Source organism: Lactuca sativa, chromosome 1 (genome assembly GCF_002870075.4).
Source record: "Lactuca sativa cultivar Salinas chromosome 1, Lsat_Salinas_v11, whole genome shotgun sequence".
Classification (NCBI taxonomy): Eukaryota; Viridiplantae; Streptophyta; class Magnoliopsida; order Asterales; family Asteraceae; genus Lactuca; species Lactuca sativa.
The window spans coordinates 134,330,400-134,345,675 of record NC_056623.2 but is presented as its reverse complement, the minus strand read 5'-3'; the positions used below and the strand labels follow the sequence as shown (position 1 = coordinate 134,345,675).

At 34.3% G+C, this 15,276-nt stretch overlaps 1 protein-coding gene across 7 annotated transcripts; it reads right to left on the bottom strand.

Moving 5' to 3' along the window:
* Window positions 1-2,248: 2,248 nt before the first annotated feature.
* On the bottom strand, window positions 2,249-14,209 carry LOC111895047 (disease resistance protein RUN1). 7 transcript variants are annotated; one of them, XR_008224153.1, is made up of 10 exons: window positions 14,030-14,174; window positions 11,693-12,418; window positions 9,895-11,023; window positions 9,482-9,805; window positions 8,503-9,405; window positions 7,792-8,416; window positions 6,960-7,030; window positions 3,982-5,754; window positions 3,064-3,134; window positions 2,249-2,563 (listed from the first exon to the last, which is right to left on the bottom strand). XR_008224153.1 is itself a non-coding variant. In XM_023891156.3 (8 exons), exons 2-8 carry the CDS (start codon window positions 12,277-12,279, stop codon window positions 2,516-2,518), a joined length of 3,687 nt encoding a protein of 1,228 aa, XP_023746924.1. In that variant the 5' UTR covers window positions 12,280-12,418; window positions 14,030-14,175; the 3' UTR covers window positions 2,249-2,515. The 7 variants fall into 7 exon arrangements, 6 of the variants coding, with proteins under 6 accessions (XP_023746924.1, XP_042758595.1, XP_042758594.1 ...); XM_023891156.3 differs by lacking the exons at window positions 3,982-5,754; window positions 6,960-7,030 and having other exon boundaries at window positions 14,030-14,175; XM_042902661.2 differs by lacking the exons at window positions 2,249-2,563; window positions 3,064-3,134; window positions 3,982-5,754; window positions 6,960-7,030 and adding exons at window positions 7,065-7,533; window positions 13,256-13,411 and having other exon boundaries at window positions 14,059-14,209.
* Between the last annotated feature and the right edge of the window lie 1,067 nt (window positions 14,210-15,276).

The window sequence follows — 15,276 nt, the reverse complement described above, 5'->3', positions numbered from 1 at the left end:
TCATTTATATTATTTTAAGACAAATTACAAAAATGGTCCCTATGGTTTATTAAATGTCACGAATTCAGTCCCTTTATACTTGAAAAGACGAAAATACCCTTACAGATTTAGTCCCTAACGGCTGAATACTAATGGTGTTAGTAAAAAGGGTCATCTTTGCAAGTTTTGCAAACCACAAGGACCATTTACATCAAAAAAAAATTAACAGATACTGACTTCGTGACTTTTGGCAAACCACAGGGACCATTTTTGTAATTTTGTCTAATAATTATTAAAGAAAACTATTTAATGATATTTATTGTGGAATTAGAAATGATAATTATTAAAGTGGTAATGATATTTATTAAGACAATGTAAACTTCACGAAAATAAAAGATATTTATCAAGGCAAGCTAAATTCAATAAAGTAATTATGCTCATAAAGAAAAGGTACATTTCAACAAAATAATGATTCGCAAGGAGAATTTTAGAGAAAATAATTGTTATTCCTTATGTCAACCCAAAGTCAACACAGTACTTATCATGATACTTAAAATTGGAAGATAATAATGATATTTATTAGAGTGGAGGGTATCGGAAGTGGGCTCCGGCGGGTGGCGGGCAGTACCGCCGAGGAGATGGATTTGAGCGCATTGGTTACCGTTAGAAGAAGGTTAAAGGTTTGTGGAACGCGTTCTAACAGTTACATTTTCATTTTTTTTCCTTTTTTTTCTCCTTTATATCATTACAAATACTCTCTTCGTACCAATTGAAAACCACACATCTTATTCCATTTTACTCTTTAAATTTCATTTTCATTTCATTTCAATTTGTTAATAATAAATGTCATTCCTAGACTAGTTGTATGCATAAAATTGTCCAAATTTTAAGAAGTGGGGTTGGCCTGAGAAAATTATGAGTATTGACTCTCTCTCATCTTAGACCTTGTTGTTCATATTTCTTCTTTTTTGTGGTTATAATAATGGTTTGTTAAGAAGAGGATCAAGTGATTTCTAGTATTTGAATAGTGAAAAAGGTATCTTTAAGTGGTTTGCTTCTTTATAAACTAACTCGTAGTAACCGCAGTTAGTAAATTAAAATAATATTAATACTTTGTAGTTATAATCATTAATTAATGATTTTCAAACATTTATTAATTTATATAGTAATATGATTTTTCTAACTTTATAATGATTGGTTCAAATTAATGTGTAAAATGTTTTTATATGTAAATACTTTATCCCAAAGATTGCACCCACTGGAGTTATAAGCTTTTCTTGCTATGTGTATACAAATAATGATAAATAGAAAACAAAGCTTTTATTAAATTATGAAAAAAAGTGGCTAGATTTGTAGTTAAGAAAAAAAAAAAAGTCAACATGTGGAGGAGCTATGCATATACTCTTGATGTGGATATTATTAGTTTAAATTGGTGACTCGCTCCAATTTAGAGTTTTCAAATAGTGTATTCTTTCATTGCTTCCAATTGCTTCATGTTGCTTTTTGGCCAAGTTGAAGTGGTTTATTGTCTCCAATGATATAGTTTTGGCTAATTGCTTTTTGGCCATGTTGCATCTTCTCTCATCATTTGGGTGTTGCTTCTTAGTTTTTGTTTTTGGTGCCATTTTGTTGTATTCAGATACTGAAAGCAAAAGAGTTAATTAAAGCCTCTACTCCTTGTATCTCCAATCATCTCCAATCTGGATACTGAAAGCAAGGTTACTAATGCAAGTGTGAATGATAATTATGGCCAATAAAATGACTTCAATGGTAATCAAGATGTTGGTAAGGAGATGAACAGGTTTTTTTTAAGCTCAAATGAGGTGGAATCAGGCACGGGGTTATGTGATGTTCAAGTTGTTAAGGACAATGAGGACATGGGAAAAAGACACGAAATGAGAGTGGTGCATAAAGACCACAGATAAGTTGATGTTGATGATTTATTTTCAGCCTCAAATGACCAGATTGTGGAGTCTAACTTTGTTGCAAAAACACTACTGATAACTTGATATGATATCAAGATGAGCTGGAAAATGAAAATAAATGAGAATATGATATTCTTTTGGCAACCACAAATAGTAACAATAAAAGATATAGAGGACAGTAAAGATAAGATATATAAATTAATATGTGATACTATTCTGTATCGTGATGTGTAGAAAAAGGGGCGACCTAAAAGTGTTGCTTCTAAAATAAAAAATAAATAAATAAATAAATAAACAAAACAAGAAAACAAATGATACGAGAATTCTCATCTTTCATATGGACATTGTTGATAAGGCAATAACTGAGACTAAGATTTCAGTTCAAATAATGATCAGGAAATAGCACACAAATCGAGAAGTGTTTAATTTTGATAACTATGCTTAAAAGAATCATGGGGAAATAACATACAAATACAAATGTGTTTAATTTTGCAGTAGAGGCTGGAATATATTATCTTAATTCTTCTAGAAAAGTAGGATATAATGAATTTGCAATAGCATCAGGCTACCCATCTATTTTCTATTCATGCCAGCCATGTAGCCTCTCTTTCTCAATCCTTTTCATCTGAAGGATGAGACCTTGAAGATTCCCCCTCACCCTACATAAAAAGGAAAGTAAGAAAATTGTTAAAGTTTATGTTACATTTTCTTGATTCAACAGAATAATGATTCCTATCCTAAGAATGAATCTATCAATAAGATTCCTTAAAATCAAGCAATATGCTTAAACAATTTCATCTTGTTTTCCAAAATGCAATAGTTTGTTATTAACATAGAATTTACCCAAGAACGTCTACTGAATATGATTAATCTATGAATTGGTCCTACTTGCATATTACACTGAGACAAGTACAGGGAATGGTGAGAATTCAATCCTAGATTTTGACCCATAGTGTTTAGACATGGTATGAACAGATATTTGTAGTATTCTATGATTCCAAATTTTAATATTTCCACTTTAATGCATTCAGTGAAAGGTTATAACTCCTCCTATTTTGTTACACCCTAAACAAATTGAGAACTTTGATTCCTAATATTCGGTTGTGTATTCCTTTTGTTCACGCGAAGAGAGAAAACGTTTGGGTGTCAAAAAGTATACCTTATGTGCACGACCACTTATGTCAGGCTTCCTTAGGGATAAAGCTCTCAACCAAAACCTTTCCTTTTCTACTGAAAACAGATAACAAGTTATGTGTTAGTCATTATTCACAAATAATCCATTTGGACAAAGTAGTCATATTAGGTCCATGAATGTTTATGTGATCAATTGAGTGTGCTAATAAGCCCCACACAGAGTAAAGAGAATAAGCAGGAAATTCACAACTGGAAACAAGTAACTGATAATTAATGATTTATTAGGGTTTTCCCATTCTTTCAAGAGGAAGGGCCTCTCAAATAGTTTTTGCTACTAGAATTTTCTTAGCTGACAACCTTCTAGAAAATGAAAAGTTTAAATACTCCTCAGGGTGGGGTAAAATGGATGCCACCACACCATATCAATTCACTTGATTATGACAGAATGGAAACTTCAGCTGTGTGCAGAAAAGAAATAGAGCATGAGCGAAACAGGGGAGGAAGAAATCTGGGAAAATTACTTGTTCTCCAAATTTTATTACTGAAAAGACTGAAAAAAAACTTAATTAAAAAGGTCACACAACCATACCCTAATTGGAATCCTAAACTAACTCAAAACTTTAAATTAGGAAAGTTTTCCCAAAGTACCCCTGGGACCAGAACTGTCCCCGTTTCTGAATCAATGTTTGGGTCTATTCATTTTATAAATTAAAATTACAACTTTTAGCTTTTATATTTTTTTATAACAACAAAATCTGATCTTATGGGTCAATAAAATCAATAATATATATGATCCATTTGTTTAAAAGATTGAAGTTATGATCCGTCTATTAAAATAAATGGGTCATTATCCATGTATTTAAAGAAAGTGGGTGATGGGTAAGGTAGGTCATTATACATAAAACACGAGAATAAAAATATATTTAACAAAAATCACATCTACCTTGAATGTCGGGGCCGTCTGGAACGAATTTACGATGGTAGGGAGACAAATCAATGGCATGTGTAAAAAACTGCATATTGTTTAGGATGTATTGTCCTGTAGTTGTCTGAAAAGGAGAGAGATCTCCACCAATTATGTGATTCCATGACTTGTAATAACCCAATGCATCTTCTTCTTCTTCCTTCTTCTCTCCATCATCCTCATATACAGTAGGCGGGACTGGGTTGTCGGGCTTGGTGACGCAAATGGTGGCTGAGGAGGCTCCAATGGTAGCAGCGGCTACCAGAATGAAAAAGGAGATGGCAGATGTAGTTTCTTGCACTAGGTTTAGGGTTTGAACCCTTAAATACCCGCCTCCATACATAAGTTTTCCATAATGGCAAGATAAGCCCCTCCACCCTCCTTTTCTTTCAACATAAATCCCCAATATACCTTTTTAACCCTCAGCCTTAAAATTCTTTACAAATCGAGTATAATACTTACCATTTAGCCCCTGCCTTCTTAAATACTTAAAAAACTAATCTGGAACTTACACTTTTAACCCCCAATCTCTTAAAGGGTGACAATTAGCTCCTCAAGATCAACTTTTGAAATATAATTATTTATTTTAGGGCTAGTATTCATTCATTAATTAATTTTTTATCTAATAAATAAACAGGGTGTTACAACTCTCCCCCACTTAAATTAGATTTTGTCCTCGAAATCATTCCTTACCATCTCTTATGCGCCGAACCACTCAAGTAACATGGTCACTATCCTGAGCACACCCTAGGCTTCCTAGGGTAGTCGTGACAATCTTCGTAAAGCCCTAAATTCCTAAGGTGAACAAATACCTCGCAACAAGATTACATGTACTCTGTCTGAAATTTGCTGTCTCTAGATGATCTGAATCCTTAATAGACCACTCATACTGAATCATTATAGATGAACCCCGCGGTGGGTAACTTAGCATTACTCAGCAATCTATTACACTTACCATACATGAGATCCTCAGTTACCATTACCGCTTGAGACACTGACTGTCCGAAGCATTGAAATTTATGAAACACTGAATTGCCTAAAACACTTACTGCCTGAACACTGAACTGCCTGAAACACGGAACCGCATGAAATACTGAACTGCCTAAAACACGTAACTGCCTGAAACACTGAACTGCTTGAAGCAGTATGCTACCACATGGCTGCTCTCCAAAATCTAACGAGACCTCCTGGTCTCAGTTCGTTCACCAATTATCTGAAATACCGGGTCCCAGCCCGACTGCGGAGCCAAAGGACTCCCTACTTAGTTACCTCACACAACTCTGAATCAGAGTCTTAGTATATTAAGGTGTAGCATGCTAATTTTACATAGTACCCAAACAAAGTATAGAATCCTATCAAGGATTTGAGATTTTGAGTCCGTAGACACGATGGACATTGTTGATAATGCAATGATTGAGAGTTGAGACAAAATTTTCAATTCCAATTATGATAAGGAAATAGCACACAATTCAAGAAGTGTTTAATTTTGATAACTATGCTTAAAAGAATCATGGGGAAATAACATACAATTCAAAATGTGTTTAATTTTGCAGTAGAGGCTGGTATATATTATCTTAATTCTTCTGGAAAAGTAACATATATAGCTCATTGACTTGCATATGATTGACCTTGAAGATTCCCCCAGTTGCCGAATACATCTATTTTCTATTCATGCCAGCCATGTAGCCTCTCTAGCTTTCTCAACCCTTTTCATGTGAATGAAGGATGAGACCTTGAAGATTCCCCCTCACCCTACATAAGAAGGAAAAGTAAGAAAATTGTAAAAGTTTCTGTTACATTCTCTTGATTCAACAATATTAATGATTCCTAGAGACACATCTCTTCCAAACTCTTGAAGCAATTTAAGCATTCTCAACATGTTGCTTGCTTCTATCCTAAGAATGAATCTATCATTAAGATTCCCTAAAATCAAGCAATATGCTTGATCAATTTCATATTGTTTTCCAAAGTGTAATAGTTTGTTATTAACATAGAATCTACCCAAGAACAACATCTACTGAAGATTATTAATCTATAAATTGGTCTTAGTTGCATATTACACTGTGACAGGGAGTGGTGAGAATTCAATGATTCCAAATTTTAAAAGAGTTTATCAGTTTTAAAGCTGGTGAGTTCATAAGCATTTTAGTGTCATTGTTTGTATGAAAATGTTTGTAAGTGTTTGATGTATAAGTTTGTAATTGTTTGTAGTAAATGTTTGTATCTCCTAGAAAATCCTATATTTTCTATTAAACTTAGCCTTCTACCAAGGCATCAAATGTTCTGTATGTTTGTTTCTTGTAAAAGTGTGTATTTTCCCAAGTGTGACTATCATTAACCAAAAATATAATTTCTACATTACCGCTTGTGTAAGAAGATCACAATTTGAATGTAATGGGGAAATAATAATAGTACTGTAGTGTTGTATTATAGTAACTACTGTTGTACTATCTACCTTAAACCAATTGTTATTTAAGGTATAATGTGATATGATTGCACCATACTATCAACTAATAACACGACGATGAAAGACATCGGAAGAAATGACATTTGGCACCCGTAGACTTGCAAGTCCAACTGTAGTGAATAGCAAGGTGTAGGATAGTCAATCCAGTATAGATCTATATACAAATTCACGCTCTCCTTCTAGGAGACTCTAGATACAAAAACGAGTCATGACAGGTGATGCCATTCCCCAAAACCGTGGCAGGGAGTGGTGAGAATTCAATCCTAGATTTTGACCCATAGTGTTTAGACATGGTATGAACAGATATTTGTAGTATTCAATGATTCCAAATTTTAATATTTCCACTTTAATGCATTCAATGAAAGGTTATAATTACTTCTCTTATTTTGTTACACCCTAAACCAATTGAGAACTTTGATTCCTAATATTCGGTTGTGTATGCCTTTTGTTCACGCGAAGAGAGAAAAGGTTTGGGTGTCAAAAAGTATACCTCATGTGTGCGACCACTTATATCAGGCTTCCTTCAGGATAAAGCTCTGAACCAATAATCTTCCTTGTATTCTGAAAACAGATAAAAAGTTATGTGTTAAGCATTATTCACAAATAATCCATTCGGACAAAGTAGTCGTATTGGGCCCAGGTATATTTATGTGATCCAACTTATCAAAAGTCTTGATCAATTGAGTGTGCTGATAAGCCCCACACAGAGTAAAGAGAATAAGCAGGAAATTCACAACCAGAAACAATTAACTGATAATAAATGATTTATTAGGGTTTTTTCCCATTCTTTCAAGAGGAAGGGTCTCTCCAATAACTTTTTCTACTACAATTTTCTAGAAAATGAAAAGTTTAAATAGTCCTCAGGGTAGGGTAAAATGGATGCCAGCACACCATACCAAACCAAAAAGGCTGCCCCCTGTCCTAAAGATGGTGCTTCACTCATAACAGAATGCTATTAACATACAAAAGAAAAATAAAACTCTTAACTGCAGCTAAACAAGGGTGATAAGGACTGGACTTGATCCCAACTAATTTGATGGGCTTCTTGGACCTCCTGTTGTAGACTACACGAATCAATGCAATTTATAAATTTAAAGTACAACTTTTATCTTTAATATTTTTATAAAACAACATCTTATCTTATGGGTCAATAAAATCAATAGTATATATGATCCAGTTGTTTAAAAGATTTAAGTTATGACATATGTATTAAAATAAATGGGTCATTATCCATGTAATTAAAGAAAGTGGGTGATGGGTGAGGTAGGTCATTATACATAAGACATGACAATAAAAATATATTTAACAAAAATCACATCTACCTTGAATGTCGGGGCCGTCTGGAACGAATTTACGATGATAGGGAGACAATACAATGGCATGTGTAAAAAACCACCTGTCGTTTAGGATGTATTGTCCTGTTGTTGTTTGAAAAGGAGAGAGATCTCCACCAATTATATGATTCCATGACTTGTAATAACCCAACACATCTTCTTCTTCATCCTTCTTCTCTCCATCATCCTCATACACAAGACTCACCCCACACTCCTTTACATGTTCATCATATGGCAGCGTAACAGTAATAGTAACATGGTCACCAACCTCCATCTCATTCATCCCAAACATCCAATGACTTAACACCACCCTACACACTCGCCCTACACCAAATGGCATCCTGTAATGTTCGTATATCCACATACTGTTCTTTGTTATATTACTAACTGTGATCATCGGTGAACCAGGGAAATGATGAAGTAGAATTGAAGGCCTCTCATACAAAACTCTCCTTGTCTGCAGAAAGCAGAAGTTGAGTCCTGTAAGGAGGTTGTTTGGAGATGATGATGGGATCGTAAATGATATCGATGGCCCTGGGCTTCTATGCATAAACCAACTCGGCATCTCCTCTGTCTCATATATTGTGCTGAATATTCCAAATTCATATAACATCTGCCAAATACAAACATCTTAATTAAATGATTATATTATAGTATTTTATGTAGTCAAATAAAGAAAGACAGTTAACCAGACAAAACCTGCATTCGAGATTCCCTAGGATTATTTCCCCCATTCCTTTTGTTATGGAGTAAATTAATCCAGCCCAAGCTACGTAATACCTTTTCCTCAACACCCACCATTGGTTGGATTTTCACCATGCCTTCAATTTCATACGACCCAGGTGTGTAATGTTTTAAACTATGAAATAACTGGAGGGGAGACATTTTGGGATCAAATACAACTTTTTCTAAAGAATCGGGATAAGAATAGAGCATCATTGTTTTTAGTGTGTGTGGAGGATGTTCGACTGACTTCAATTTATTACAGTCTCGTATACCAAGTTTTTCAAGCTTAGGAAGGGTTCTCACACAATTGGGCATGGAATGGATAGGATTGCTATCTAAATATAATTCCTTTAACATGGACAGACTACTGAAATCCATAGGAAAGGATTCAGTGGACAAATTATTATTTACAAGGGACAACCTTACTAAAGACCTCGGTAAAGAAACTGAAAACAACTTCAAACGGCTTGGTATTGCACCCACAAAGGCGGAGGAAGAGGTTCTTGTGCGTATGCTAATGTTTTTGTTAGCATTGCACATGTCCAGTGAATCCATATTTAAATTTGTATTATCAGTTTGAGATTCACCGAGATTACAACCATTTAGCAACATTGTTTTAACCTTCTTTAGCATGCCTATGATTCTTGGAAGGTTTTTAAGCTGCTTGCAGTAGCTTAGATCGATGAGGGCAAGTTCAACACACTGCTCAATTGATTCACTAACCTCAAGCAAACCAGTGCAATTTCTGACTATTAACCTCTCCAAAGCTGGGAATTGGTCAAAGTCACCAAGACTACAAAGTTGTTTACAGAAACTTAAATTAAGAACCTTCAATGATCCAAGCAACCTTTTGTTTTTTAAGCATAATCCATCCAACTATAAAAACTAAAAGAAGTTAGAATGGTGGTGAAATTCAACTAAGCATGAAAAATAATAAATGAAGATAAGTTACCTTTTTCCTCTTCTCAAGTCGTTGTGGATTACTATAACAACCGATAAATGATTCAATATTGCTATATGACATGTCAAGAGCAACAAGATTCTCCATAGGTAATTCTGAAGGTATAGACTTTAAATGGAATCCATGCATACACAAACCTCTTAGTTCCGGTGGAAAGTTCTCATAAGACCCATTCATGTGAACATAATTGAGTTGTAGTAGCATCAAATTATCCATCTTACTTAATGCATCTGTTTTTAGCTTATATGATGCACCCAACATCTCTTTCTCAAGCATGCGCATGTCAAGGGCAAGGCCAACAAGATTTCCCTTACCCTAAGAAGAAACATAATGTAAATAAAAAGTTAAGACCATACACAATGTTTTTAACATGCACACTTTTAAAACCACATATGACCTCTTACCTTTTTTTGTTTTAATACTCTGAATGACTCCTCATGACACCATAATAGACTTCGCTTCCATGGCTTGTCAAGTGATTCCTGACGTACTTCAAATCTTCCCATCTCTTGTACCAACTGATGCATCTTCAATTCGTTTTTCCATCCAATAGAAAGAAGGAATCGGTCGAGGAGATTCGGGATTCCAGATCTTATGTTTATATTGCATGCATGTAATATTGTTTCAGCAACATCTCTATCTATTCCAACAAAAAAACAAGCAATATACTTAAACAAGTCCTTATCATTTTTGGATTGCAAAGAGTTAAAGCTCATTCTCAAGACATTATTCACATGAGAATCTGTTTCTTTCTTTAGCCCTTCTATGCAGCCTTCCCAATAAGTTACATCTCGATCATATAGAGATTTTCCCAATACTACAAGAGCCAATGGATGTCCTTGACAATACTTCACAAGCTTATAAAACACCCCTTCATAACCTGTCTTGGGATATTTGCATTTGAATGCATGGAGACACAAAAGTTTCCATGATTCGGTCTCATGTAAGCCTTGAAGCAAGAGCTCTGTATGCTTTGGTTTAATGTCTGTTTTGAATAGTGCACACCTCTCTATCAAACGCCTTTCCTTTGTGGTTATAATTATTTTGCTTCCGGGATGAAAACCTTTGCTTCCAAGTAGCGTATCCAACTGATCAAGCGTACTAATATCATCAAGAACAAGAAACACCCTTTTACGTGCTACTGCATTCTCTATCTTTGAGGTGTATACCGAAGCATCATGAACTTTAACGGAACTTGTTTTTGAAATGTCACTGCTTAGTTTTTCTTGTAAATCAAGCAACCCATTAAACTTTCCATCACATACCCTACTAACATCTTCAATACAGCTGCTTTTGTGGAATTTGTGAGCATATAGCCCATAGACATGTTTGGCTAAAGTTGTCTTCCCAATCCCTCCTATACCATAAATAGTGAGTATGTCTGCCGTATGTGAGGATCCATCTTTCAACCATGAAGTTATGAACTTAATCTCATAGTCCATCCCAATAAGTTGTTGTCGAACACTCCTTGAGGGTACATGTAACCTACGGTGGATGTCCTTCACAATTTCTTCAATAAATTCCGTCTCTAGCCTGAAATCAGATTTTATATGAGCCACAGAACTAACAAACTGGATTTGGAGATTTAATTTGTCCAAAGAACCAAAATCAAAATTATATCATAGCTATTAATTTTAATCAAGTCCTTCACATTAAAATGATATTGTGTTTACACTTCTATGTTCTAACCATACAAGTTTCAATGTGCAAGGTCATAAATATTTATGTATAATAAGATAAAAGATGCCAATGTAATACCAGATTTCACTAATGGACAACCTAACTTAACTACATTTACACAAGACCATCATAACTATCATTGTGGCGTGTTTGAAAAAAAAGTGTCGGTTATAGGTAATTACTAATTGAAGGTAAGAGAAGTTATTTATCATACAAGACACTATGATTTGAAGGTGGTATGGTATAATTAATAGTAGATGCATAGAAAACCCTTTAAATCTTGTTTTTTAATAGAAAGCATACAAAATAATTGAAATAGTTTGTCTAAATGAAGTAACTTATAATGAAGCACAAAATGCATAATAAATGTGTGAAATTTATATCCTAATACATCAAATATATGTATACTAAATGATGTTAAAGAAACTTATTGACATGCATTGGGAGAACATGATACTATCATACATGTTTTAATCAAACAAAATTGAAGGATTATGGAAATATGGGTAAGAAAGTGGTTACCTTCCATTTACATCCTTTCCTTTTAAATTAGCAACTTCAATAAGCGCTTTATTCCATTGGTCCATCTTTTGAGCCCATTGACTTCTTTTATTTGCATTTGTCTCTTCCTCCATTGTCTTTTTATGCTTAGCCATTGCATCTCCAAAGCTACTTTGTTGCTTCCTAACATGTGTGGGCTCCACATGATAAAATATGGGGATAACAATATGGTTGGATGTCATACGCTGCTCAAGGATCAACACCAATTCATCCAGACACCATGTTGAAGAAGCATAATTCTTGGACAGGATGATAATAGAAGCCCGAGATGCCTTAATCGCACTCTCCAATTCCGGTTTCAGATCTTCCCCGGTTTCAATCTCTTCATCATCCAAGAAGGTATTGATATTGGCATAAATGAGGGCCTTATGAAGGTGATCAGTGAAACTATGACGAGTGTCAACACCTCTAAAACTTAAAAATACATCATATCTATGATTATGAGCTGATGAGTTATGACCATGAGTTGATGAAGTAGGAACATGGGCTGATGAACTATAATCATCAGTTGATGAAGAACCTTCTGGAAGATCAGATAGAACCACCATAACAAATTACAGGTTGATGATCCTTCACGCTTCTCAGTAAGCTCTCAAACTCCTCCACAGATGTTATTAGTTATGAAAGTTGGTTTCACCGGCTTTCTTCACTTGTTCTTTAATGTCTCAGGACCCATAGAAAATGCCTCTGCATAATAGCAAATTATTGATTAATATGCAACTTAAATTTCATCTGCTAACAGCAAAGTATTGATGTAAAATAATATTATATTGCCATGTGAGTTATTTAAATTGAAATTTTTTATCTCTTGGTCTCTCGTTTATGAAAAAGACGTAAATGCCCTCCTGATCCTCATAACTGAAATGCCCTTGAAAGTATATCTAGCTTGACAAATGCAGCCTAAAAGTTAGATCATGCAGCCCTCTGTGTAACTATATCATTTTGTTGGTTCTTTTAGTAGGTAAAACAAAGCCACTTTACCAAAAATAGAAAACAGATATACAGTCAAGACAAAGTGTCTAACAGAGACTCCTTTGTTTCATGAGAAGAGTGGCAATGGAGATAATCATGGTAAGTTTCCTCTCTCATGTAACTCATTTACATTATGGTTGAAAATTCCCTCGTAATGTTTCTTTTCCAGTGAAGTTTAGCATCAACTATAAGGTTTTCATTTATACAATTTTTGGAACTTCATTTCTTTTTTCCATAGAGGACTGTTATGGAGGCTGTTTCAGCTATCCTAGGAGGCGAACTACATGAAGGGTTAGTTGTTTGAGGGCAAAAAGGTCAGAGACTACAACAGAACCCTACAACAAACAGGTATTTCCTGGGATTCTGAACTCAAGACTTTGGGATTTATATTTCCTCCAAGCTATTCCATCTCCATTTCAAGATAAGAATGAAGAAATGATTGCCAGGTCAGCGGCTAATCCCATTCCGGATGTGGGATTATCAAATCTTATCTGGATTCTCCTCAAACAACTAGTTTAGACAACCATGTTGATAAGAATCAAGAAATCATACCCTTACAAATGGAATCGCCAAAAGATGGAATGGCTGATTCCGAAGCTCTGATACCATCCTTGGAAGTGAAAACTGAAGCTTTATCAGCTGACCCAATTAACCACCAAATAACCAAGAAATGTGAAGTTTCACAACATAGAACTTGAAGACTGTTTTCTGTATCAGAAGTAGAACAACTTATGGAAGAAGTTTAAACACTTGAAACCGGAAGGTATGAATGATTTAAGTCACAAATGACATCAGCTTAGCTGACCAATGTCATATCATATGTCTTAAATCTACAAAGAAATTTCTTATCAGTTTTGTACCTCCAAACATAATTACATAAACCTAATCCAGCTTAATTTCAAACAGAAAGAGCAAAATCCTAATTTTGTCTTGACAGATCCGCAAGTTTTGAACAAGAGGAACATCAACAGGCAATCTAGAATTATGACAATCGAATATTGAAGCTTGTTGGTTTTGAGTGTTTAGCTTACGATTAAGGAACAGATACCATCATTCAAAAAAGAATCAAATGTAAAAATGGTGTTTATCAATTCAAAATATAAAGTGATTAAGGAGGCAATTTTCAAGAATCCGAGAATTTCCCAGTCTGCGTGCTCAAAGTTTTGTTCATCATTCTGGACTTCAAGCAAGAACGTACTGGACTGTAACTGATATATAAACTAAAAAAAAAATATAGCTGAAATAAACAAAATTTTAATCACCTGTTTATGAAAATTCAAATGATCTGTGATTGATACGTGAAATTCTTACACAAGCAAAACTAACCTGTAAGGATGAGCAGAGTTTATAAAAACCTGAAGCGGCGATAAGCAGAGGAAAAATGAACAGAGACAACGACCAAGAAAGTTGAGCAGTAAGTCAGCAGGAGTCCACTATGAAAGGAAGGGAGAGGGCGAGAGACTATAAATAAACAACGTAAATGTTGGTGTTTTCTTACGCGTTGGGATCGGAGGCTTTCAGGGTTCTTTCCAAAAAAGAAAAAAGAAACAAGGTTTTGCTTTTTTTGAATTTCCTTATTTATTTATTTATTTTTTCTGGAATGGAAGACTAAATTACAAATTGGCCCTTGACGTTTAGTGAAAATTTCACTTTGAGGACAAGTTTAAAAAACGACACACAACCATCCATCCTTATAGTCTTAATTTCTTTCATTGGTTGTCACTTTTACCAAATCTGTTAAACTTTTCATTTAAGTTCAACTATAAAGAGATTTTTTTTAACCTTCTTTTGTCATGTCTCATTTTTTCCTCTGTTATATGTGAACCCCTATATGTAAACCCCCAACCCCATCCCACCTACCACCAATGGTGGATGTAGTTACTTGGTAGGGATAGCAAGTACTACTCCTCAATATCTCCTCAAAAGTTTGAAAAAAATGGATTTTATATATTTGATCTAATGTGCACCTAATGCAAATCCAACTAAACATCTCACTATTGGCTAAATAAAAAATCCAAGTAAATAGCCCATTATGTGAATCAATTAGCCAATTAAGGCCATTACGTGTGAATCAATTACTAAAAAGGCATATGACATTCTTCAATAGCATAAGGGAAAAAATGAGTTCTCCTGCCCTCCTTCACTACAAGTCCACACCATAAATAACAAAAGCTTGGCATTTTCTCCTACTTGCTCATTCCTCTCAAAAGCTAGGCTTTTTTCCCACTAGCAAAATAAAGTATTACCTTTATCTTTAACACTTTAGTTAATTTACTTATTCAAATTGAAATCCTAAAATTAATCAATTAATTCTTCATTTGTTATTTATTTATGTTATTGGTGAAATTAGGTTTAAATATTCAACTATGAATTTTAAAACTTTAATATTTTTTTTTGGAAATTGAATGTTGGTACTTCGTAGTAGTGATGAAAGTGGGTGATGATTTAACGAGCGACGCGTATGTTTGCTAAGATTGAAAAATGATGAATTGTTTAAAAAATGATTACACAAAGATGTTAACTTTAAAATGTAATATATATATATATATATATATATATAAGGTTGAGAACGC

Coding starts and splice junctions, on each gene's coding strand:
- LOC111895047 (XM_042902661.2), bottom strand. CDS start 12,279: ATGGTGGTTCTATCTGATCTTCCAGAAGGTTCTTCATCAACTGATGAT. Junction 8,417..8,502: donor CTAGGGAATCTCGAATGCAG/GTTTTGTCTGGT, acceptor TGTATTTGGCAG/ATGTTATATGAATTTGGAAT. Junction 7,534..7,791: donor AGACGGCCCCGACATTCAAG/GTAGATGTGATT, acceptor TGATTCGTGTAG/TCTACAACAGGAGGTCCAAG.